At 38.7% G+C, this 26,402-nt stretch overlaps 1 protein-coding gene across 2 annotated transcripts in view; it reads right to left on the bottom strand.

Annotated features, from left to right (window-relative positions):
- The window catches only part of GAB2 (GRB2 associated binding protein 2), a 168,708-nt gene that overhangs the window by 52,110 nt on the left and 90,196 nt on the right, over positions 1 to 26,402 (bottom strand). For both annotated transcript variants that reach the window (XM_063093266.1, XM_063093267.1), the window contains exon 2: positions 8,504 to 8,804. In XM_063093266.1, the coding sequence (XP_062949336.1) occupies positions 8,504 to 8,804 (301 nt within the window). The remainder of the gene's footprint in view (positions 1 to 8,503; positions 8,805 to 26,402) is intronic.

Below are 26,402 nucleotides of genomic sequence, written 5' to 3'. Positions count from 1 at the left end.
AGTTACTCGGGAAACTCAAGGATTACTAGAAGTTTAAATATTTACAAAATATTTAAAGGGGGCAGCCTCACCAACATCTTAGTAGGGAAAATGTAGAGATAAGAAACAGTCGGTTGGAACTCTGGGAATTCCTCATTCCATAGAATGAGACATGTGACGACTGTGAAATTCCTGCCAAGGAGTTTAAGAAGAAGGGAAAAAGCTAAAATAGTAGAGAGGACACGGAACAGGCTCTGGCCTTATTTCAGAATCTTCAAGAGTTACAAAATGGAGCTCTGGTGAGTGAGCTAAACTCTCTGAGCTCTAATTTACAGTGGTTTGTTGTTATCTTGCTAATTTAGCCCTCAGAGATTAATATTAATATATACATAGTACTTTATTTTCAAAATAGTCAGTTCTCAGAGATTCGTACACTTCTTATCTTCCTTCTTGCTGGCTATTTTGGGAGTTAGAAGTAGGCATGGTGAAGAGGTCTGTGAAGAGGGGGTAGGACAAATAAGAAGGAGGTGAGCACACAGCCCTAGGATGGAGTCAAAAGCCCTGGATTCCAGACCCAGAGACCCTGCTTTCTGGCACTGTCACTCAGCACCTTTCAATCTTACTTTCCATACCTGCACAATAGGAATAATACTAGCAGCCCCACCTACCTCATTTTGTGTCTCTATAGTCAAATGAGACTGCATCAGTGTTTTGTAGACTGAAAACTTCTCTAAAAACACCAGATATGTATATAATATTCTGTTCATCTTGTCCTACACATATAAAAGTCACCATTCTCACCACAATCACTACAGGGAAAACAGTGAAAGGAGCAGCTACTGTTCACACTGTATACCTATACATTTTCCTGGCTTTTTCTATGTGACCTGATGTAACCCTCCCAACAATTCTGTGAGGGAGCATCATCACCATTTTACAGATGATAAAACCTCAAAGAGGTAAAGTTACTTATTCAACATCATACAGCAAATAAATAGTAGGGTTGGGACTGAAGCTCAGCTAGCCTGTCTTTCAGAGTCTGTGTGACAGTGGCTGCACAGGCCCTGGAATAGCTACTGAACAGACGAAGGAGGGACGGGATAAAAGGGAAGGAGAAGTCCTCAGCTTTGAGGATTCAGAAGGGGTGAGGGCTTTCCTATGGTGGATGACTCCTGAGCACATGAATAATTTATCAAAGCTCTCTGCTGAAAGCTGGTTCTTTTTGTGTGTGGTACATCTGTTCAGGGACAGCTGCCCATGACTGGGCCACAAATGTGAGGACTTGGACCCGCCTGTTCGTAAACACAGTTCAGAGCAGCTCTCTGCTTCCTTACTCCACATACTGAAGGCTATTGTGATTCCCAGAGGAAGACGGGATTGTTACTTTTGTTTGTGCACATGCATACACGCACACACAACACACAAAAGCAAACCCCACATATATGATATAAAGTCTTGATATTTGTTCTTGGAACTGCTTTTCCTTCCTGAATATCATCCCTGGTTTCCTTTTGGAAAGAGTTCTCCATCGGGATGTTGTTGTTTCCTCCAACCTTATGTTGATATTCAGATTCAGTTTCATCCTCATCTGATCTTGATCCTGCAGGTTTTTATCCTAGACATTTTTGGCTGGAATATGTGAGAAATTAGAGGGTGGCAGTAGATATAAGAATCTGGGGGTGGCAAGAGAATTTTAAAAAAAGGCTCCATCTGCCACAAAACCTCTTCCAGCTGAAAGTAAAAAACAGAAGTTTCTTGATGGGTCCCATCACAACCTTTAAAAAAAGAAAAAGAAAGAAAACAAAGAAAAAGGGAATATCTGCTTGAAGGAGACTCTCTATGTGAAGAAATCTCTGCAGGACCAAGCAGCCATCAGGGATATTGGATTAAAGGACTCCAGGGGATACCTCTACAGAGAATACAATGTGAATAGCACCATGGGAAATCTGCTGCAGGTGAGTGCAAGATCTCTCTGGATGCACCCATGGAGAAGCAGAAGCACTGGGTGAGAACAGAAAGTATTTTGTCCCTATTCTACAAAAGGAAACTGAGACTTCAATCAAGTGACTTCCTCATGTAATCATGGAGTGGTGATTTGAACTCAGACATCCTTGCCCCCAGCCTCACCAATACTCACCAATAGAGCCTGATGACTGGATTAAAGCTGAAGAAATTGCTAAATTAGGATATTCCAGACTAAGAACTTGAGCAATATGAGTTGGTGAGGAGGGGGAAACCTGAGCCAGCTGTAGAACCCCTAGTGGAAGGGGTCAGAGTGCTTCTAGTCCAATGCATAGTGTCCAAAGGGGCAAAAATATCCAGGCTCAGTTCTGGCAAATGTTTGTATTCCAGCAGGTCAGGGACAAAAAGACAGCAAATTATAATGCAAAGCCAGACCTGGTTAGACTAGAATCCTGGCTCTGTCATTTTCTAGTGTCAAAATCATTGCTACCTCAAAGGATTACTGTGATTTTTTAGTGAGAATTTAATGTAAAGTCTCTACTTTCATAGAGTAGATACTCAATACATAGTATTGATGCTATTATATCTTTGTGTGGCTGCTGAGGGGCATCAGTACAGGGTGCCCTTTACATAAGGCAGGTGCTGACACTAAGATCCAGGTGGTTGGATTGTTCTCAACAGGCCCCAACAAAATGAGAGCAGTGTGGCATTAAGGAAGGGTTTCTGGGCTGATATGAACCCAGCCCAGGTCAGGAGTGGGATGGGAAGGTGGACAGAGAAGATCTTTGGTCCTAGAGAGTTAAAGTGCTAGGCAGGAAAGAAAAAGTACTGTTACCTTATTTTAAAAATGGAAATAGAGTTGATAAAGTGATTAAATGAAACAAGCTATTAAGTGAAAGTATGTAGTCAAATGTTAACTTCCTGCTTCTCCTCAGATCCCATTCTCAGCTTAAAAAACACTGCCTGAGTGATTAAGCTCTAATTCCTTACCTGAGGGTTTTATAGATATAAACCACTTTTAAGAAAGCCACTAAATTAAAACATAACTCATTATGTGACTGAATCTTTTAACATACCAGATTCTCCTCTGAGAAGGAAGAAAAGCCTATTGTCTTCATCAGGAAGATTTTATGAAGAACACTAAGCCTCTATCATATACACCTAATATCCTTGCTCTGGTAATTAAACCAGTAGACATGTAATAAAATAATCCCCTTTAAAAACTGAAGCTAAAGGCTTAAAGGAATATATCCTTTAATAGACAAAGCCATTGACAAAATATTCACTTGATATTTGTCACCCCCTTAATCCTTCTCATCACTCCTCCTTTCCTCAGTGAGTTGGTGGTGTATAAGCTAGTGTCTCCAGTCTTGATGATACCGGTCACAGCACTCCCCTGGGACTACCTAGTTACATGTCTGTCCCCTCCACCAGGCTGTGATGTCTGAGCACTGGAACCTTACTGCTCATCTTTGTGCCGCATTGATTATGACAGGAAATGGCACAAAGTAAGCACTCAGTAAAGGAATGAATGAGTGAAGGAATAAAGTGTGGAGTAACAAACAAATCTTCCTACCAAAGAAAGCTAGCCCAGAGAATGTGGTTTCTACATTTTCATTGTACTTAAATCCCATATAGTAAGATTAAGGATTCAGGCAATCTCTTCAAAATATGTGATTCTTAAAGAAGATATTTGCACCAAGAGTAATTTTTGCTAAGAATATTTTTCTTGGTGGGAATGCCTCTAATCCTACAAAGAAATAATTCAATAATTCAATTAAAAGAAATTTGCTTTCTGGTTACTTTCCCCCCCAATCATACCTATTTCCTAAAAAGCTGAGGTATTTCTTGGACCCATTTCTCACATTTACGAAAGCTTTAAGACTGGTAGGTTTGTGGAGTTTTCTCCCCTTGTCTTTTAATTCCTTTCTTATTTTCCTTCCCCTGCCCCCTGCACAGCACCCCCCACCCCCTGCTCCATGAGCATGCATTATTCTTCATAAGGAACAAAATAAAGGGGAAAACCAAAATCCATGAAGCCAATAAATGACAAAGATTTGGGGAAAACAGGACATTCCACAGAGAAAGCAAAGATTATACCAAAGAACTTAAGAGTAAATGGAGGCTCATTATCCTTCCCTAAGGAAGACAAAAATCACAAAATTCCTAGGGCACTACATCTATCTAGTCCAGACATGACTGGCTACATAATTTGCACAGCCTGGTGTAAAATGAAAATGCAGAGCCCCTGTTCAGAAAGTATTAAGAACTTCAAGATTGTGATAGTGGAATGTTAAACCAAGCGCAGGCCCTGCTAGACATGAAATCCTGTGTGACCGTACATGTCTTATACCCATGAAACTAGTCCTAAGTCCAGGGTCTCCCAAACCTTGCTGGTTGTCAAAATCACCCGAGGAACTTCTTTTTTAAAAATTGAGATATAATTCACATACATAAATTTCATCATGTTAATGTGCAAAATTGAGTGGTTTTTAATATATTCACAAAGTTGTATAACTATCATCACTGTCTAATTCCAGAACATTTTTGTCACTCCAAAAAAGGAACACTGTACTCACTAGCAGTCACTCCCCTTTCCCCAATTCTCAACCACCAATATACTTTCTGTCTCTATAAATTTGCCTATTTGAAACTTTCATATAAACGGAATCACAAAATATGTGGTTCTGTGTCTTCTTACACATAGCATATGTTTTGAAGGCTCATCCATGTTGTAGCATGTATCAGTACTCCATACCATTTGTTTGTTTTTGGTGGCTGGCTGGTACAGGGATCGAACACTTGACCTTGGTGTTATCAGCACCATGCAGTACTCCATACCATTTCATGGCTAAATAATATTCTATTATATGTATATAACATATTTTGTTTATTACTGATGGACATTTGGGAAGTTTCCACTTTTTGGCTATTATGAATAATGCTGCTATAAACATTCTTGTACAAGTTTTTGTGTGAACATATATTTTTATGGTCTGAATGTTTGTTCCTTCCAAAGCTCATGTGGAAGATTGATCCCTAATGTGGAACTGTTGAGAAATGGGGCCATTAGAAGGTGATTGGATCATGAGGGCTTGGCCCTCATAAGTAGATCAATCCATTCATGGATTAATGGGTTAATGGATGAGTGGGTTATCACAGGAGTGGTGTTGGTAGCTTTAAAAGTAGAGCAAGTGAGCACATTAGCACATTTAGCCCTCTCACCATGTGATACCCTCCACCACCTGGGGACTAGGCAGTGAGTTCCCACCAGGAAGAAAGCCCTCACTAGATGCACCCCCTGGACCTTGGGACTTTCCAGCCTAGCTGTAAAAAATAAATTCTTTCTTTGTAAATTACCCAGTTTCAGGTATTCTAGGTAACAGAAAACAGACTAGTAAATATGTTTTCGTTTCTCTTGGTATATGCCTTGAAGTAGAATTTGGGGGTCATATGGTAACTAGGTTTAACTTTCTGAAAAACTGCCACGCTATTTTCTGCAGTAGCTGTACCATTTTACATTCCCATGAGCAAATTAAGGTGGGACATATGAAAAATGTGTTTCTCCACATCTTTGCCAACACTTGTCCATCTTTTTGATTACAACCAAACTAGTGGGTATGAGGTGGAATATCATTGTGGTTTTCACTGCATTTCTCTATTGGCTAATGATACTGAACATCTTTTCACGTGTTTATTGGCTATTTGTATATCTTCTTTGAAGAAATGTCTATTTGGGTCCTTTGCCCATTTAAAAACTTTTAAAAAGGGCCGAGCCCGTGGCGCACTCGGGAGAGTGCGGCGCTGGGAGCGCAGCGACGCTCCCGCCACAGGTTCGGATCCTATATAGGACTGGCCGATGCACTCATGAGTGCCGGTAACGAAAAAGACAAAAAAAAAAAAAAAAACTTTAAAAAAATATTTTTTTTAGCTGCTGGCCAGTATGGGGGAATCTTAACCTTGATCCTGGCGTTATAACACTATACTCTAACCAACTGAGCTCACTGGCCAGCCCCGTTTGCCCATATTAAAATTGGGTTGTTTCTTTATTGTTGTTGAGTTGTAAGAATTCTTTACTTATTCTGGATTCTAGACCCTTATCAGATATAAGATTTGAAAATATTTTCTCCCATTCTGTGGGAAGAACTTTTTAAAACTATTGATTTCTCAGCCCTAAGTCAGAATCACTGAATCAGCAGCTTATAAGTTAAAAGAAAAAAGTTTTTCAGGTGATTCTGATGACCCACCAGGTTTGGGAATCAATGATCCAGCCTAGTGCTTTTCAAACTTCAATGTGCATACATACAAATTACATAGGGAGCTTGGTAAAATGAAGATTCTGAGTGAAATAGAAAATCATCAGTAGAATACCAGTAATAACTTGCAAATATGATCCATTGATGAATGCTAAAACTGGTGGGCAAAAGTTTGAGAAAATAGATATCTGCATATTATCAAAGTATCTCCCAAATGTGTATTAGTTACAAAAGTACAGATAGTTACCACACAGTTGAGAAACCTGGCAGATACCACCTTAATCAAATGATCAAGGTTAACATGACCAGTAATAAGACATATTGATACCACGTGCCCTCTGATATAACCTTCTGAAAAAAGCACAAACTTTGTGGTAATCCTCCCCAAAACAGATAACCTCAATCTAACCATGAGAAAACATCAGACAAACCCAAATTGAGGTACATTTTACAAAATACCTAACCAGAACTCTTTAAAAATGTTGAGGTTATGAAAGACAAGAAAGACTGAGAAACTGTCACAGACTGGAGGAAACTCAGAGACATGACACTAAATAAATCTAATGTGGTATCCTGGATTGAATCCTGAACAGATAAAACCCAAATACACTGTAGTTTAGTTAATAGTACTGTACCAATGTTAACTGTTTTGATTAATTAGTTTTATTAATTAATTAGTTTTGATAATTGTATCATGGATAAATAGGATGTTAACATTAGCAAAAGCTCTGTAAATGGTATACAGAAACTTGCTCTATTTTTGCAACCCTAATGAAAGTCTAAAATTTTGAAATAAAAAGTTTTTAGACTGCAGATTCTGATACTGTAAGTGGGGGTGGAAGCCATGGATTCTGTCTTTCTAACAAGTTCTCAGTACAGACTAATGCTGCTGGTGTACATACCCCACTTTGAGTAGCAAGAGTGTAGACCAGTGGTTCTCACACTTGACCATGCATCAGAATAACCTGGAGAGTTTTTAAAAACAGATTGTTGGACCTTACTCCCATAGTTTCTGATTCAGTACGTCCAGGGTGGCGCCAAAGAAGTTGCATTAAGTTCCCAGGTGATGCTGATGTTGCTGATCAGCTAAGAATGGTTTTTACGTTTTTAAAAGAGCATAAAATTTTTTTAAAAAACAGGAATATAAGCGATAGAGAGTATGCTATAGTGTGGGGCTTACAACACCAAGGTCAAGGGTTTGGATCCCCATACTGGCCAGCCAGCAAAAATCAGGAATATTAAACAGAAACTGTATGTGGCCTCCAAAGCCATATTTCTCTAAAATATTTACAGAAGGGCCGACCCCGTGGCGCACTCGGGAGAGTGCGGCGCTGGGCGCGCAGCAGTGCTCCCGCCGTGGGTTCAGATCCTATATAAGGATGGCCGGTGCGCTCACTGGCTGAGTGCGGTACGGCCGGTCACAAAAAGACAAAAATAAATAAATAAATAAATAAAATATTTACAGAAAATGGTTGCTAAGTCCTGGACCCTTGCATTTCAGAATGAAGCTTTTAAAGAACACTAATGCCTAGGTCCACTCAGAGATTCTTAGTTAATTAATCTGGCTTGGGTCTTTGGTGTCAATATTTTTTAAATGCTCCTCCTTAATTTTGATGTGCAACCAGGTTTGAGAATTACTGACTTAGACTATCCATCTGCCTCAGAAAAAACTTGGCTCTTCAACCATTCCGGAGAGCTGTGGACGAGCACGAACAAATGTCAAGTAGCACTTCTGCAATTTAGAACTCACTTCAAAAAGTTGAGCTACTCTTTTGTGAAGATTATCAAAACCCAAACATAAATCAACATTTCCTCCTCTCACCTGTCCCCTCCCAAGTGAATGTAAATTAACACTGGGTTATACATCAATAATAATCACAAAGGACCTCAAACAAGTGAAACCATGCAGGATGGTCTACAATAAATAGGCTAGGACAGACAGAGGTGGGCCAGAGGAGGGATCACAGTGAGACCTTCTCTGTGGAATGGCTGACAGGGTGCTAGAGAGTTTAGGGAAGGGGAGAAAGGCGGAGGGCTGAGAAATGGTGGTGGTGCCAAGGTACCAGAAGAAACACCACAAAATACCTTTAGCTTCATCACAATCCCAACATTTCTTGGTTTCCCATTTGAGCATAATTAGGGCAAGAGATCCCTCTAATATCTGGCCAACCCCTTCACACTCTTACCCTTCACCTATTATTCCTCTGCCAAAGAGGAGGGCTTAGCTAGAGTTGCTCTCCTTGCTCAAGGAATCTGAGGACCTCACCTCAGCCCATTCTGAGAAAGGTCTGTGTTTGTGCTCGTACCTGTGGTCTCCTCAGCCTGATTGAAGCCACAGATCTGGCAGATGCTCTGGACCCACTTATTCATGTCCTCCTCTGTCTCAGCCACCAGGTAAAAGGTGCGCTCACTGGTCTTGATGTCAAACACAAAACTATCCTGCAGTTCCTTCTTATTGAAGGTCAGGCCTGCATCCACTTGCTCACAGAAGTTCAGGTTGATGATCCGTAGGGGCTTCTTGGAGTGATCATTCTTGTAATATTCCAGAACATCAGGGTCACCGCTCATCCGGCCACTCCGCAGGATAAACCAGCGTTTCTTCCATGCCTAAATCACACCAGGAAGGAATAAGAAGACGGGGGAAAGTCCTTAGTTATTTCAAAGCTTTTAACAGTTCCTCAGATATCACAGGTTAAGGATGGGGACTGCTGGACCTGCAGGCTGCACATGGCCTGTGTCTCTCTTTCAGACAGAGGATGATTTAAGAATGCACATTAGTGTAGCATTTCACTGTGGAAACATCATTCCCTCTCTTTAGATAAGAAAGTTAGACGAAGACACTTCAGAGCAATATTCCTTTAGGCTAAAATACAGGTCCAAACTCATAGTACTTTTAGGCAGGATAGAACTTGCAAAACCATATCTCAGTTTGTAGGTGGGGACCCCCACTAAAGCCTTGTAAGTTGAAGCAACAATGTCACACACAGTTAGCAGCAGAAAAACAAGTTTCCTAACTTTTAGTACAATGTGCTTTTTACCAAATCATGATGGAAGAATCTCAGACACACCCTTCTAAATTTCTCTATAGCATTATTATATTCAGGATTTATTTTTCTGTCTTGTTTACTGGTAAATCCCTAGTACTTACATACCAAGTGCTCAATATGTATTATTGAATGAATATGCTTATACCATTCCATACCATAGAATTTAATACTTGATTACACATTCCCTTACATTGTCTTCTGCAATCCATCTCTTCAACAAAACTGAGTAATCAGTGAGCAGACACAACACAAACTGGTAAAAAGATACATATAATAGCGAGCTTTAGGTTGAGTCTATGCTTTATCACTGACATGCTGTGATTTTTGTTTAAGTCACTTACCTCTTTGAATCTTGCCTCATCTGTATAATGAGAATCACCACCACCACCACTTGCACTACCTACCTCAAAGGGCTTTATTACGCAAATGAACCCAAAGCACTTTGTATACAACCCCTAAGCACTACAAATGCCAAGAATTTGATAATTATCACAATTCTTTAAACTCCATGGGCACCTACACACCTTTTCACTCTGACCATTTATCCCTGTCCTCATTTCCCTCATTCTTTCTTCTTTCTCCATTCGTCTTATTTATCTGTTAAAATCACAACCCTGGCCAAGTCTAATGCTCTGCCTACCTGTTTCCATTCAGCTGTATATAATTGAGAAAACCATACAACCATGTTGACTGGTCTCACTTTAATTTCAAGTGGGCCCTTATGCTGCCCCCAAATCCTACTATGTTTACCTAATTCATGACTTTCTGCTGCTCTTTGGCAACAATTTCTGAACTTCTCTCTCTTTAAACCTCCAACACCTCCACTCCTTTGTTTCTTATTTCATGAAAAATTATAAACAATCAAAGGAGAATTTACACATGCTCCATCACCACATTTACCAAACTGCCTGCATCTGTAGCCATGTACTCTGTTACTAGGGAGCAGAAACAGTCCATCCAATCTAAGGCCAGCCTTCTTCCATTTGTGCACACCCTCTCACCTACACAGGGACATCACTTCAACAATTTTCCCCCTCTCTGGAATTGTTGCACTTTTCCTCCCTACTAGGAGCATTCCCCTCAAGACACCAACTACTTCCATCTTAGGGAAAAAAATTAAAAGCCTGACTTGATCCTACATTCCTCTCCAACTATGGCCTGGTTTTCCTACTCCTCTTTAAACATCAAAGAGTTTCTATACTACTAATCTTTGTTTCCTCTCCTCCTATTTGAAAGCACTCTATAATCAGGCTATTTCCCCCCCACTGCACCACTGAAATAGCTCATCAAAGGTCACAAAGACTTCAATGCTGCTAAATCAACCTTCAGGATTTAACTTGATCTCTCAGCAACATCCGATAACAGGTTATTATTCCATTACTTTCTTCACTTGGCTTCAGCATCCACTCTCAATTCTCCTTCTATCTCCCTGGACTCTCTTTTTCAATCTCCAGTGTTGGTTCTTCCTGACCTCTAAACATTGGAATGCCCCAATGCTCAGTTCTCAGACTCTTTCTGTTCTCTTTCTACACCTACTCCCTAGGTTATTTTATTTAGTTTCAGACCTTTAAAAGCCGTCTAATTGATGTGATTCCCAAATTTATATCTGCAGCACAGACCCATCTACTGAACTGAGAGTTTTTTGTTTTTTTTAGAAATGTATTTATTTTTATTGAAATATATGGATTGTACATATTTAAAGGGTACAGAGTTATATTTTAATACATGTATACAACATGTAATGATCAAATCAGGGTAAATATATCATTGTAACAATTTATCATCTTTGTGATGAGAACATTTGAGCTCCTATGTTCATTTGAGAACGTACAATAAATTATTGTTACTTGTAAATGCCTAGCACCACCATACACCATAGAACTTATTTTTATTATTTAGCTGTAATTGTGTCCATTAATTAACCTCTCCTTATCCCCTCTCTCCCTCCCCTTCCCAGCCTCTAGTAACCACAATTCTATTTTGTACTTGTCTATTCCCAACTAGACTATGAACAAAGATCTTCGTCACTGAATCTTTCTTACCTCTCTTGTCTCATTTATGTTTCCTCCCTACCTCGTTTCCTCAATGTCTTGCATCCATCCAACAAATACTTATTTAGTGCTTACTATGCTCCAAGCCTTATTCTAGATGCTGAGGACACAGCAGGAATTTCTGGTCTCACAGAACTTTTAGGTGCACAAGAAATTACTTATTATTCTCCTAATGTACCATATAATTTCATGACTTCATGTCTTTGCACAAGCTGTAGTTTCTACCTAGAATGCCTTTCACCTTACTTCATCCATCTGGAGAATTCCTATGTCCTCTCGGTGCCAGCTCAAGTGTCACTTCTCCTGGCAGGCGAGAATTCTACCACTGAACCACCAATGCCGAGGTCAAGTGTCACTTCTCCTGGAAGGCCTTTACTAACTCCTCCAAGTAGAGCTGGTGCTCCTGCTTCCATTCTCTTAATATGCTGTGCTTTCTCCCGTTTTGGCACTTCTTCCCCTGACTTTGGCATTTCTATTCCCCATTTGGCATTTCAATTGCTTATATGTCTTATATAGTTTTAAGCTGTAACTTATATAACTTATAAGTTCTGAGCATCTTAAGGTTAGGATCCTTTGTGGCCAACAGCTACTTGGCAGTGTACTTAACACATATGGGAACTCACTGAAGATCTGTTGGCTTTTTTAAAAATTCAGTGAATATCTTAATTTATTCAAACTAATCCATGCAATTTAAAAATATAAGTTAGCTTTCACAGTAGGAAGTAGGAAAGTAGGACAGCAAGAAGATTACAGAAAAAAGAATAAGATAAAGATATGCAGTGCATTTGCTCTGTAATTTCTTTATCAGAATGAGGGGAACGAGATGCTAGGTGTAGTGAGCATCTAATAAATACCTATAAGAGGGTCTGGGAGTATCAGCTGAAAAGTTTCCCATGATACAGAAATGAAAAATTACTGTTGGAGTACTGACACAATGCAAGGAAGATATGGGAACATGAATCCTGAATATGCTATCAAAGAGAAAGCTTTTTCAGGACTGTTCTCATATTTATACAAAATCTCATACAAAAATTAACTAAAAATAGATTACAAACTTAAATGTAAAATACAAATAGAACTCAGCAAGCTACAAAATCATATGACCAAGTGGAGTTTATTCCAAGGAGGTAGGGCTGATTCAATATTTGAAATCAATCAATGTAATCTACCATATTAACAGGCTAAATAAGAAAAATTACATGGTCATATTAATCAATGTAGAAAAAAACATCTGATAAAACTCAACACCCATTCATAATTAAAAACTCAGAGAAATAGAAATACAGGGAAACTTCTTCAACTTGATAAAGAGCATCAACAAAAGACAAATATTCAATGTTATATTTAGTTTTGAGAGACTGAATGCTCTCCCTCCAAGATCAGGAACAAGGCAAGGATGTTCTCTCTTACCACATTTACTCAACATAGTGCTGGAAGTTCTAGTCAGGGCAATAAAGCAAGAAATAGATATAAAAGGCATACAGATTGGAAACGAAGAAAAAAAAAACTGTCCTTATTTGCAGATGACATGATTGTTTACATAGAAGATCCCATGGAATCCATTTAAAAAAACCTCCAGGGACTAATAAATGAGTCCAGCAAAGTCACAGGATACAAGACAAACGTACAAAAATTAATTTATTTTTATGCACTAGCAATGAACATGTAGGCATAGAAAATAAAAATACAATGCTACTTATAATCACTTTTAAAAAATGGAAAAGGTGTAAATCTAACAAAATGCACAGAGCATATGTGCTGAAAACTATACAATGCTGATGAAAGAAATCAAAGACGACCTAAAAAAATGGAGAGATATACCATGTTCATGAATTGGAAGACTAAATACAGTACATCTCCCCAAACTGATGTACAGGTTTAACACAATTCCTATCAAAATTCCAGCAGAATTTTTATAGATGTAAACAAGATTCTTCCAAAGTGTATACAGAAAGGCAAAGGAAGCATAATAGCTAAAATAATTTTGAAAAAGAATAAAATGGAATATTTTAAGGCTTATTATATGAGAAGTCTTCAAAAAGTTCATGGAAAGATTCGTATTATCTTTTAATTCCATTTTTCCACAAACTTTTTTTTTTTTTTTTTCGTGACCGGCGCTCAGCCAGGGAGTGCACCGGTCATTCCTATATAGGATCCGAACCCGCAGCGGGAGCGTCGCCGCGCTGCTAGCGCAGCACGCTACCGAGTGCGCCACGGGCTCAGCCCTTCCACAAACTTTTTGAAGTACCTTCATATACCTATGGTAATTAAGACTATGTGGTATTGGGGGAGAGACAGACACAGAGAATGGAACAGAACAGGAAATCCAGAAACAGACCCACACATGCCCAGCTGATTTTTGACAAAGGTATAAAAGCAACTCAATGGAGGACAGATAGCTTTTTCAACAAATGGTGCTAAAGCAATTGGGTTTCCATGAAGGGAAAAAAAAAAAAGACTTCAATCTAAGTCTCACACCTTGTATAAAAACTAACTCAAAATGACTTAAATATATAAAATGTAAAGCTATAAAATATTTAGGATGCTGTGGTTTAGATATGGTTTGTCCCCACCAAAGCTCATGTTGAAACCTGATCCCCGATGTGTCAGTGTTGGGAGATGGAGTCTAGTGGGAGTGTTTGGGTCATGGGGGGTAGATCCCTCATGAACAGATTAATGCTCTCCCTGGGGAGTGAGTGAGCTCTTGCAGGAATGGATTAGTTCCCTGCAGAGCAAGTTGTTAAAAAGAGTCCTTTGTTTCTCTCTTTTGCCTTCTCTCTCTTGCCATGCGATCTCTACGTACATGCTGGCTTCATTTTGTTTTCCACCATAAGTTGAAGCAGCCTGAGGCCCTTGCCAGATGCAGCTCCCCAAGAAACATGAGCCAAATAAACATCTTTTTCTAATAAAATAAATAAATAAATACCTAGTCTCAGGTATTTTGTTATAGAAATACAAATGGACTAATACATAGGAGAAAATAGGTGGAAATCTTTGGGATCTAGGGTATTTCTCATGACAAATCAACAAGCTCCTTCTATAGTATTTGGTGAAACAAGCACAAATTCTGCTGAATGTTTTAGGGGATAAAGAAAAGAGCCTAGACTCAAATACTCCTTTCAAGTAATTTGCAATATTTATAAAGTTGCAGGAACATGAGACATTAATGCATATCCCTAAAATGAGAAATAGATTTTTATAAGTACCTTAAAAAGAGACATAATATGCTATTAGACCAGTGAAGCAGAGAATCAAACTTTTAGGGGAGGGGGAGGGAGAGAAAAAGAGTATTGTGAGTATGTGGTAGGTGGGGGGAGGGAGAGAAGATGGGGGAAAGAGAAATGAATGAATATAAACAGTAAGGAAGGTACAGCTTGATATATGGTTTTGGAAGAAAGGATAAAAGGATTTTTTTTTTTTTTTTTTTTAAATAGAACACAGAGTATGACCAAAGCCTGGCATAAGGAAAGACAAAACAGGTTCAGAGAATGTGGAAGAGGAGGAGGAAAGAAATAGTTTGGAGGTATTGAAAAGCCTTGAATGCCACCCTAAGAAGTTTCATCTTTCCTTTATTAGTAATGTGGAGCCACTGAAGAGTACAGGCCAGCAGAGAAATGTTAACTGGTGCTGTGCTCTTATCTGGCAGAGTGAGAAAGACAAACCAGAGAAAGGAAAAAATAAGAGACAGGAAAACTATTTAGGAAGCTGTTGTAATAGTCTGCAATAGTTAGAGAAGACGGCAATCTAAATTATGATAGTAATAATGGAGACAGAGAGGAAAAGAGAATGCAATTCACTTTACTTAACAATGGGGCTTATAGAAGTATATGGCATAAGGCCTACTGTCAAGAAGTTAGAACAAAGTTAGAATTTGTATCTAGGATCAAGGGTATACCCTTACCTTCTCTGATAAAACAGAAATGACTATTTTCCTTTTGCACCTAAATCTAGTGAGAAAACAAATCATTTCACAACCATCCAGACCACAGACACACAGTATGGGTGCATATGACCTGTAAGTTGCATCACTCCTAGCTGTTGAGCAGAAAGTGTATGTCACAGGAACCTGTCTCTGTCTTTAGGGTTAGATCCCTAGGTTGTCAAGCATGTAGAACCATGACTGCCTCCTATTGCTCTTGGCACCCAGAAAACTTAGGTGGGCTCTAATTTAGCTTTACAAAGGGCGAGATAACTCTAGGAGTGTTATGTTCCTTTCTAGTGGCAATGAAAACACTTGAAATCCTATCATACCATGACTTAGTGAGATTCTGCCTGGAGTCATGATCATAGTGTTCTAAGATATAAGGGGCTGCTGGCATGTGGAAGAGCAATTTGGTTTATTTCAGGTGACTCTACATACTAAAGTTAAACTAGTGCCAGGAGGGTCATGCTATAGAAAAGCAGATCTTGGCTTCTTTAGAAAGTAAGAACTTTCTAAAGGAATGGTCCAAAGCAGATCCCTTGGAAACTGGAGAATACTCACCATTACAGATTTTCAAGAAAAGAGAGCCTAGGCCAGAGGTCAGCAAACATTCTCTATAAAGGACCAGACAGTAAATATTTTAGGCTTTGTAGGCCATATAGTTTCTGTCATAACTAACTAGTCAATTCTGTAGGGGCATGAAAGCAGCCATTGATTCATAAGAAAACAGGCGTGGCTATGTTTCAATAAAACTGTTTAGAAAAAGACGTGGTGGGCAGGATTTGTTTGCTGACCCCTGGCCTAGGCTAGGGATGGGAGGCTGGGGAGAGAGTCTGTAGAGGGTGCTCAAAGAGTGGATCAATAGGTGCATAAGAGACTAAGGTCTCTTTAAACCTTGAAAGCCTTATGTATTTTTAACTAAGACAATTTGATATGGTAACACTCCATTTAATCAGATTACTCAGATTATTGGAACAGAGGGATGTGTTCTTCTGAATAACCAAGAATTAACTAGAACCCCCTTGACAGCTGAACATATTTCTAAAACGCCACAATTTTCTGCCCTGCTTTAGCTATTATACCAGAGATAACAGAACTCTTCTTTGATGACTAAGGACTTCTCAGGGCCTCAGATAATCTTTCCAGCTATCAAATCTCACATGCCTTGTGGTTAAAGTTGTAAAAGGGGCAAGACATTTCTTGGAAGAGGGTTTGCATAACTCCTAGAAGTGGGCGTGTCCTTGTAACTTCCCTCTTTCTGATGAGGGTAAAGCTAAAAACTGTCAATAAGCCAGAAGAATCCTGTCAAGTGAGGATTATAGTTAATCAGAATCTAACTAAGGTTACTGGATTCAATAAATTGAACCTATTATTAGGTATATTAAGAAAATATGTGCATCTTCAAAAAACTCTTTTATTAAAAAAAAATCACAAGTAAAACAGACACACACAAACGCACAAACACACTTCTCTTAGTGAAACTCCCAGGTGGTGATGTGGTTTGAGTTCCAGCTCAAACAATCACAAAGACAGAAGAATTTGATCTGACTTCTGAGTACATGTACAATTATATCCTATTATATTTCAGCACAAAGAGCAGTAGGCAGGTTTTACGTCCCATAATAGTTAAAAGGAAACATTAGAAATGTCCAGTGGGGTCATGTTAACATTACACATTTCTGGAGGACCACTTCCTGAGTGAGGAAGGGCTTTTTGCTATCCTTCCTTTAGAATTCTTCAAATACTCTGGACCGTCAGGACTTTATACTCTCTGAGGAAATAAAAGAAAGGGCATGCTGAGCTCTCACTACATACCATGTACTTTCTATGCATTACATTTGGTCCTCAAACCAATACTGCAAGGTAAATATGATCCCTTTTACAGATGAGGAAAATGAGATTCATGCAGATTAAACAACTTGCAAAGATCATAGTCCCAGGTCTTCTCTTGTCCATGGGCCACAGCTTGGGCCCAGAAAGAACTTGAGGTGAAGCTAATGCAGATGAACTGCTGACTAAACTTTTTGAGAAATAACGGTTATAGATTTTATGAAAGGTACTCAAGTTTACAGCTCATTGATGATGGCAGCTGGTAATGGTGGGACTAGAATCTAGGTCTCAGCTCCTAGTCCAAAGTTATTTCCACTCCTCAAATGCAACCCTTCTAGGAGAGAACATCAGAATTATTTGCTCCTGAATCATTCATCTGAGTAATAAAGTTCCTAACCCCAAATTAATCTTTTTTGTTCCTAGGGCACAGAAAGAACTTAATCTTACCACAAAACTGTTATGTTCCAATGTCAGAGGCTTTTGTATCTCTAGCACTTAGCACAGTAATTGGGACTTGCTATGCACTATATAATTCTTCAATGAAAGTTTTAATGAAAGAACAAAATGAGAGAATGTCTATTTGATTCTCTTTTGGTAAAAACAAGCAAACAAACCTCTCGGGTGACTTGCTAATGTAGCACCATGTCTGTCCTCGGTAAGATGGTACGCAGACACCATACACACAAAAGATCACCTGGAAAAGCTCATGTCCTTTATGTGAAGCTAACTCCAATGACAGGCTTGAGAGGATTGATCACTGGAGCCTAGATTAAGCCAACTAATACATTTCCTCCTATAGGCCATGGTGATTGGTTCAGTGACGGGCACATGATCCAAGCCAGCTCAAACAGTCATTAAGATTCAACTCCAGGACCGTTGTGACAGAGGGCTGTGATGTTATGAGCCGGACATAGCACGGACCACTATTTGGAGCCTAAGAACAACCAACCCAGAGAGGGCAGAGTTGAAAGATGGATCCTGATGAAATGTGAGTCTTAAATCAAGTTGATCCTGAAGACAGCTTTTCTTCCTTGGATTTTTTGCTTAGGTGACTCAATAAACTCACTCTTTTTTCATGTAAGGAAACTTACGTCACTAAGCAACACAGGCTTTAAGCATGTGTCCTATACTGAGACCCAGAACCAGTTTGCTGTCACATGAGTAACTCAGGGGTCATTTCCATGTGACCTGGTCATATTCATTGTTCAATGCACTTTCTGTTTCCTTCATTTTCAATTTCTTTTCCATTAGTATTTACTGCCACCTTCACAAACTCTCCCGTTTCTCCCTTCCTCCTTCTAATCATTCAATCAACACGTATCAAACCTACTAGTGCCAAGTCCTTCAGGATCTCATGATCTATGGAAAGGACAGACAGGTACACTCCACAGGTAACTCAGTATGGTCAGGTCAGTGCTCTAATAGTGGTATAAACAGAGGTTTGTGGGTGCTCAGAGTAGAGAACTACTCTGCTTGGGAGAAGCCAGGGAAAGATTTACAGCACAGGTGACATTTGGATTGGGTCTTGAAGGACATACAGAATTTTGCTGGGTGAAGAAAAAATGCTGGAGGAACTCTTCAGGCAAAGAAAATAATATGAGTAAAATTGGCTTGTGGTATTCCCCGTAGTTACGGTCTATGAAGTAGGCACAAACACTGAATTAGTGAATACTGCATTATTCTTCTACAGGAACCATAGGGCTAGGTTCCAGAGAGTCTATGATCACATATCTGTCAACTGTTCAATACATAACCTTGTTTTATGTGTGTTTCTCTGTAAAGACACCTTTTTAATATATACTGTTTATTCATTAACACTCAACTCTAACTGTTGGAGTCAGCATCACATAAAGGACGTGAGCTTTTCCAGGTAATCTTTTGTGTTTATGGCTAGCAGCACTATAATTCATGCCTGAACAAAGCTTACCTAACACACATATTTTCTCCATAAGGCACATAACAACTTTCTTGTGCTTAGAAACACTAGACAGTAATTCAGCACTATGCTTGGGTGTCACTTTAAACAGCAAAATCACTAACAAAAAGCACAAAAATGCAAAAACATGACACCTGATATACCATGAAAAAGACACTTGTTTACAGTATGAAAGCTGAAATAAGACAGCACAGCATTGCTTGTTTTCCCTCAGCTGGGAACGTGCATGTCAGGTGACTTGAGTTTTTCACTGCTCTGCACGTGTGTGTCTGTGATTGACCACAAAAGCATGTTGTCTTAGTCCCTTTGGACTGCTATAACAAAATACCTTAGACTGGGTAATTTACAAACAGGAATTTATTGCTCACAGTTCTGGAGGCTGGGAAGTTCAAGATTAAGGCGCCAGCAGGTTTGGTGTATGGTGAGAGCTAGCTCTCAGCTTCACAGTTGTACCTTGTTGCTGTATCTTCCCATGGTGGAAGGGGCAAACAGGCTCCCTCAAGCCTCTTTTATAAGGGCACTAATCCCACTCACGAAGGCTCTGCCTTCATGACCTACCTAATCACCTCCCAAAGGCCCCATACCTCTTAATACAAACACACTGGGGATTAGATTTCAACACATGAATTTTGGAGGGACACAAATATTCAGATTGTAGCATATAATGAGTATTGATTTTGGGGTTACAAATATATTTTAGTGAGTAGGCGAATTCATGAATACAGAATCTGGAATATGTGATTATGAGGACTGAAAGTTTGGTGTGCTCAAATAATAAAGCTAAGTTTGGTGAAGCCAATGGTGGGAGGGTGGAAAACAGTGTGGAAAGGAAGTCACTGAAGGTAAGGCTGGAAAGGTGGTTTGTGGCTATTTTAAGAAGGGCCTCACATGTTGGGTTTTACTTTTTTTCTGTAGGCCAATTGCTCTCAATATCAAATATTATTATGAAATAAAAAATTTGAAAATTCTTCCGCAGAACAATAACATATTTTTTGTTATTTGTGAACTAACAAAAGAAAAACTACTATGAATTAATTAACTTGATTATTTTATTAATCATAATATTCACATATTTGGGGGGGGGAGTTGAAATTCATGGAAAACATTATTCAGTCCATAAGCAAAGACTGGTGTGAAAGTTTGCGTGTGTGTGTGTTTTGAAGGACCAAGGACACAGTAGCCCACCATGTGGGAACTACTGTCATGTACCCTGGAAAGCAGCCTGGGCAGAGGGAAGAGCATGTGCAAAGGTCCCAAGGAGAAAGAGAGCTTGGCTCTTGGGAAGACCTGACAGGAAGTCATGGCTAGAGTATAGTGAGCAAAGGGGAAAGTGGCAGGAGAGAAAGACAGGGACAGATTGTGAGGGGCCTTACAGACCATTTTATGAAGTTTAGATTTTATCTTAAATAGAACAAGATCCCTCAATAGGGGCATAATTAATAAACTGACATAGCAATTGAAGAAACAAGTATGAGAACAATGTAGTATGATATTATTTATAATAAATATCCTATATGTTCATGTGAACATAAATATGAACACAACCATTTATGTATTTATATAGGGTCACACACATGTTTTACAAATGCTTAGAAAAGCATTCCAAACTGTTACCAATGGTTCCCTGTTGAGGGGTATGAGTGTATAAGAGAAAGGATACAAGGGAACTATCACATTTTAATCCATTTACTTCTGTATTTTTAAATAGAAAGAATATGAGGCCACTGAATGGTCTTAAGTTTTTTCATATTTAAAACTCTAAAAGACCATGCTGGCCTATAGCATAGAGTGAAGTGGGGAAAGAGTATGAGAAGGGAGCCCAGATAGACTACTGCTCAAGAAATAATGGCGATTTGGATTAGAACAGTGGCAAAGGTCATACACAATCAAGATACAGTTCAGAGGCTGAAATGACTAACCCTGGTGATGGACTGAATATGGAGGACATAGGAGAAGAAAGAAGAAAGAAAGACTCCCAAGATTTCCAGCTTAAGCAGGTAGGTGGCTATGTTACAACATATTATGATGGGGAAGAGAATCATAGCCACATCTCTTGGACAAGACTATTTCAGTGCATTCTATCAATTCTTTGCCTCTATCTACCACATCAAAGGTACAAGATGAATTTGATGTGTGCAGGGGAGAGGGTCACATCTGGGAAACCAAAGAGCCTTGTATCAGTAATTACACTGACAGAATTCTATAGATTGATTCCCCAAAGACCAGGCCCACCTTTCTGCAGGAGGACTTGGAATCCATTAGTGGAATTACCTCTCCCACTGACCAGTGACAAAGCAACAAATGAGCTGCTGCTACTCCTTTGCATTTTGGAGAAACAAAGGTCATCATTGAGGGACCTCACTTTCATGTCCTTGAATGCTCTGATCTAAGTTATATTTGAAGCACTGAATTAAGCAAAGGTTACTAGGAAAAACCAGGGCAAAGTTGGGGGAGGGGTAGACAAACTCACGATGTCCATGAAAGGAACAATTAAACTGTTTCTTTTCCTAGAGGACAGAGGCTTTTCTCATGTGCTGCCTCACTGCCTGCCCCCTCAAGACCTAGTTCCATATTTTCTTAAGTACACATCTGAGTGAGTTACTTCCTTGCTCTAAATACTTCGTTAGCTCACTGCTGTCTTCAACAGTAGTGTTCAAACTTTAATGTACATCAGAATCACTTAGATACTTGTTCAAAATGCAGGTTCCCAGGTTCCCAGTCTCAATAGAGACTCAGACTCAGTAGGTCTGGAGTGGAGTCCAGGGGTATAAACCTCAAATGACTCTACTACAGAACGTCCAAGGACCCCATTTTGAGAAACAATGCACTAAATTAACAATGGTTTATAGGATGTAGTCTTGACTTAGGTTAATTGAAGGAATAAGTGGATCAGGAGTTTATATGTTTGGGTTGTACTTCCACTTCTGTCTCAGGAATGTGAAACTAGGGGGAAAAGCACTCACCCACCCTGGAACATGTTTCCTCATCTAAAATGTGCAAGTGTTGACTTTGTTGTTCTCAGGGCCAGCCCATGGCTCACTTGGGAGAGTGTGGTGCTGATAACACCAAGGCCACGGGTTCAGATCCCTATATAGGGATAGCTGGTTAGCTTGCTTGGGAGGGAGAGCATGGTGCTGACTTTATTGTTCTCTACCTTTACTTCAGTACTGAAATTTTAGGACCACAGGAAGCGACAGAGGGTTGAAAATGTCAGGTAGGACTTCTGGACTGTACTAGACTGATTCTCCCAAAGGTACCCAGACCATGGATATACATGAGCACAAAATCCAGTGGTTTCTGGAGAGCTTTTTACTACTCACCTGGAGTCTAGTACATGGTGGAACTTGTTGATCATGAGAAAATATGAAAAGCTGCTTCCAAGATACAAAGTGAACTGGGCATGGGACCCTTCAGGAGTCTGGCTTCTCTTCCCTGGTCATACCACTCAAGTAAAAATGCAGGGAAGTCATTCAAAGGATGGCAGGAGAAACTGAACCTAATTCCAAAGATTAGCTCAGATGATGAAATAAATGGTCTTATTACTAGGAGCCCCAATTTACATCAATCCAGCTGCCTGGAGTACATATATAGCTGAAAAACATTCCCATACAGAGTCTATTCCATGGCCTCTCTCTGAGCTACAAATTAAACCAAAGCCTTTTCTATAAGGGGAAGTCAGTACACAGCATTAAAAGAAGAAAGATCCTTGGACCGATCCCTCCTTTTTTTGATTTCCTTATTTAAAAAAAGTTAACTTATAGAGGTATAATTTATATATAACAAAATTCATCCATCTTAATAGTACACACTAATGAATTTTGACAAATGTATATACCATCTAACCACCACCACAATCAAAACAGAACATTTCCATTACCCCAGAGTTCCTTTGTTCCCTTTCCAGGATTATCTAACTCATTCCCCACTCTGGCCCCAGGCAACCACTGATCTGCTTTCTATCACAATATATTAGATTTGTCTTTTCTAGAGTATCACAAAAATAGAATCATACAGCACATATTCTTTTGTGCCTGGGTTTTTTTGTACAACATGAAGTTTTTATGGCTTATACATATCGTTGTATGTATCAGTAGCTTTAAAATTGCTGAGTAGTACAGTATTTTATGGAGATATCATTATTTCTTTATCTGTTCACCTAAAGAGGAAAAACTAGGTTGTTTCCAGCTTAGAGCTATTATGAATAAAGTATCTATGAACATTCTTGTACAAGTCTTTCTGTGAACATAAGTTTTCATTTCTCTTGGCTAAATATCTAGGAGTGGAATGGCTGGTGAGTGTATGTTTAGTTTTTTTTTAAGATACAGCCACACTGTTTTCCAAAGTGGTTGTACTATTTTTGCATTCCCATCAGCAATGTATAAGAATTCCAATTCCTTCATAAGATTTGGTCATTACAGTCATTCTAGGGAGTGTGCAAGTGATATCTCATTGTGGTTTTAATTTGTTTTTCTCTGATGACTAATGATGTTGAGCAACTTTCCATGTGATTAGCAGTCATTTATTTTCTTCTGTTATGTGTCCAATCAAATCTTTTGTGCATTTTTCAATTGAAATTTTTTGTCTTATTACTGAGTTATAAGAGCCCTTTATATAATCTAGATATATTCCATTGTCAGATTTTATATACATATTATATATATAATTCATATATATATATATGTATATACATATATATTATTTCTAAATAATTTTACCTGGGGGAGAGGGGAAGGATATCTTCCAGTCTGTGGTTTGCCTTTTCATTTTTTTTAATTCAAATTCTTATTTTTAATCAGCAAAAATAATTAGATATTCATTTTCCTAATAGTATCTTTTAAAGAAAAAACGCTTTTCATTTTGATGAAGTCCAATTTGTCAAATTTTTAAATAGTTCAGATTTTTTTTTTGGTATCTTATCTATCTAAATCTTTGCCTATCCCAGGTCAAAAAGATTTTTTGATTTGTTTTCTGCTAGATGTTTTATAAATTTACCTTTTATGTTTGTCTATGATCCATGTTTGTATAGAGTGTGAGGTATGGATCATGGTTCATTTTTTTTTTCCATATGGATATCCAGCTGTTCTAGCAGCATTTGTTGAAAAGAAATATCCTTTCCTTATCAAATTACTTTTGCATTATTATTAAAAGTCAATTGACCAAATGTGAGGGTACTTCAAAAAGTTCATGGAAAGATTCGAATTATCTTTCAATTCTACTTTTCCATGACCTTTTTGAAGTACCCTTGTAATGAAGGTCCATCTCTGGACTTCCTATTATGTTCAGCTGATGTCTTTCTCTATTCAGTATCTACTTATGTCAATACTACACTATCTCAATTACTGTGGTTTTATGGTTAAGTCTTGAAATCAGGTAGTGTGAGTCCTCCAACTTTGTTCTTTTTCAAAGTTGTCTTGGTTATTCTAGGTCCTTCACATTTCCATATAAATGTTTAAAATCGGCTTCTCAATATTTACCAAATAAAAGTGCTAGGATTTTGATTGGGATTGCAATGAATCTAGAGGTCAATTTGAGGATTATTTCTTCCTTAAATGTTTGATAGAATTCATCAGATAAATCACCCAAGTCAGGAGTTTTGTGGGAGTTTTAAAACTAGAATTATCCGAACCCGTGGCAGGAGCGTCACCGCGCTCCCAGCGCCGCACTCTCCCGAGTGCACCACGGGCTCGGATCCTATATGGGAATGGCCGGTGCACTCACTGAGTACCGGTCACGAGAAAAAAACACACACACACACACACACACCACACACCACACACACACACACACACACACACACACACACAAATTAAATTTGTTTGATAGGTGTTGGACTATTCAGATTTTTACTTTCTTCTTGTGTCAGTTTTGATAATATTAGTCTTCCACAGAATTTGTCCATTTCATATATTATCATATTTATTCAGGTAAGGTTGTTCATAATATTCTATTATCCTTTTATTTTAAAAAAGAGATATAATTTATATACCATAAAATTCACCCCTTTAAAGTGCACACTTCAGTGGCTTTTTGTATATTCACAAGGTTATGCAACTATCACAATCACCTAATTCCAGAACATTTTCATCACCCCAGAAAGCAATCCTATACCCATTAGTAGTCACTCCCCATCCTTCCCTTTTCCCAGCCTCTGGCAACTACTAATCTTCTATTATCCTTTTAATGTCTGTAGGAACTGTAAAGATGGGGTAACCCATTTTTGGTGTACTCTATTTCAGTAAAGACTCAGATTCAAATGCAGAAATCTAAAGAGTTGAAATCACATCACAATCTGGGTCTCTGGAGAGATGGCAGAAGACAGGTTTTCCTGAAGTCTGTTAACCAAGCTCGTTGTTGCCTACCAGCCTTTTCAATCAGTGAGAATGTGCCAAGTTACTAAAAATTTTTCATTCCATTAACTCTTGGGGAGGCTGTAGTCTGTGGGCCAGTCACCCTGACTCTGAGACACAGAGCCCTCCGGGGCCCTGGACACACTCCCAAGGTTTTGGTTTCTTTCAAGACTGCAGAGCAAAAGTTTACAGATTTCAAGTGAGGAACTATGGCTTCCTAAAGGAAAAGGCAAGTAATATCTCAGGCTCAACTCTGGTGAAATTCTAAATAAAACTCTATGATTGCAACAAACCATTTCTGACTTTAATCCTTCTCCAAGAAAAAAAAAAAGTTACACTGTAGCATTCAAAAATACAGAATCAAGTCCAGCAGCTTGTTTTTTGTTTTTTTGTTTTTGGTCCAGCAGTTTAACATCTTGAATGCACACTCCTAAATTAAAATACCTATACTCACTTACAATGCCTGTCCTATATCTAGAAATTTGGCACTTTGTTTTTGTTAGAACCTTCAACTCTACTGTAATGTACTCCAAACTGAAATGAATTTTCAATAAACCAGAATATAACCTGATTTATTGATGTGACTAAATCAACCCCAACCAAGTCCAAACCTATATAATTTCTAAAACTATCAATGTAGCGTCAAAGGCAGAGACAAAAAAGATGCACGGTACAGCGGAAAATAAACGGGATTTAAAATCTGAAGATTCCAGCCTTCTCTTACTAGCTGTGTGACCCTAATCAGTCACTTACCCTCTGTGAGTTTTAGTTTCCTCATCTATAAAATGGAAATTTCACCCCACATCACATAGTTATAGACAGGAAAAAATAAGGTAAGATACGTATGTTTTTTAAAAAGTGTTATGTACAAATATAAACTTTATCTTCTAATTGTTTTGAACATGTGCCTTTTACTACCCCTATATTTGGGCATAATTCAGTGCAAGAGAGTATAAAAGGTAATTAAAAAGATTTCCTGATATCTATGCAGGACAGAGTCTTAGTGGTTAATAAAACCATACATTCTAAGAAAAGTTAGATACAGCACCCATACACGAACTCCTAACCTTGA

The sequence above is a fragment of the Cynocephalus volans genome, chromosome 4, assembly GCF_027409185.1.
Source record: "Cynocephalus volans isolate mCynVol1 chromosome 4, mCynVol1.pri, whole genome shotgun sequence".
Classification (NCBI taxonomy): Eukaryota; Metazoa; Chordata; class Mammalia; order Dermoptera; family Cynocephalidae; genus Cynocephalus; species Cynocephalus volans.
The sequence above is the reverse complement of the archived record's forward strand: the minus strand, read 5'-3'. Positions and strand labels throughout refer to the sequence as shown.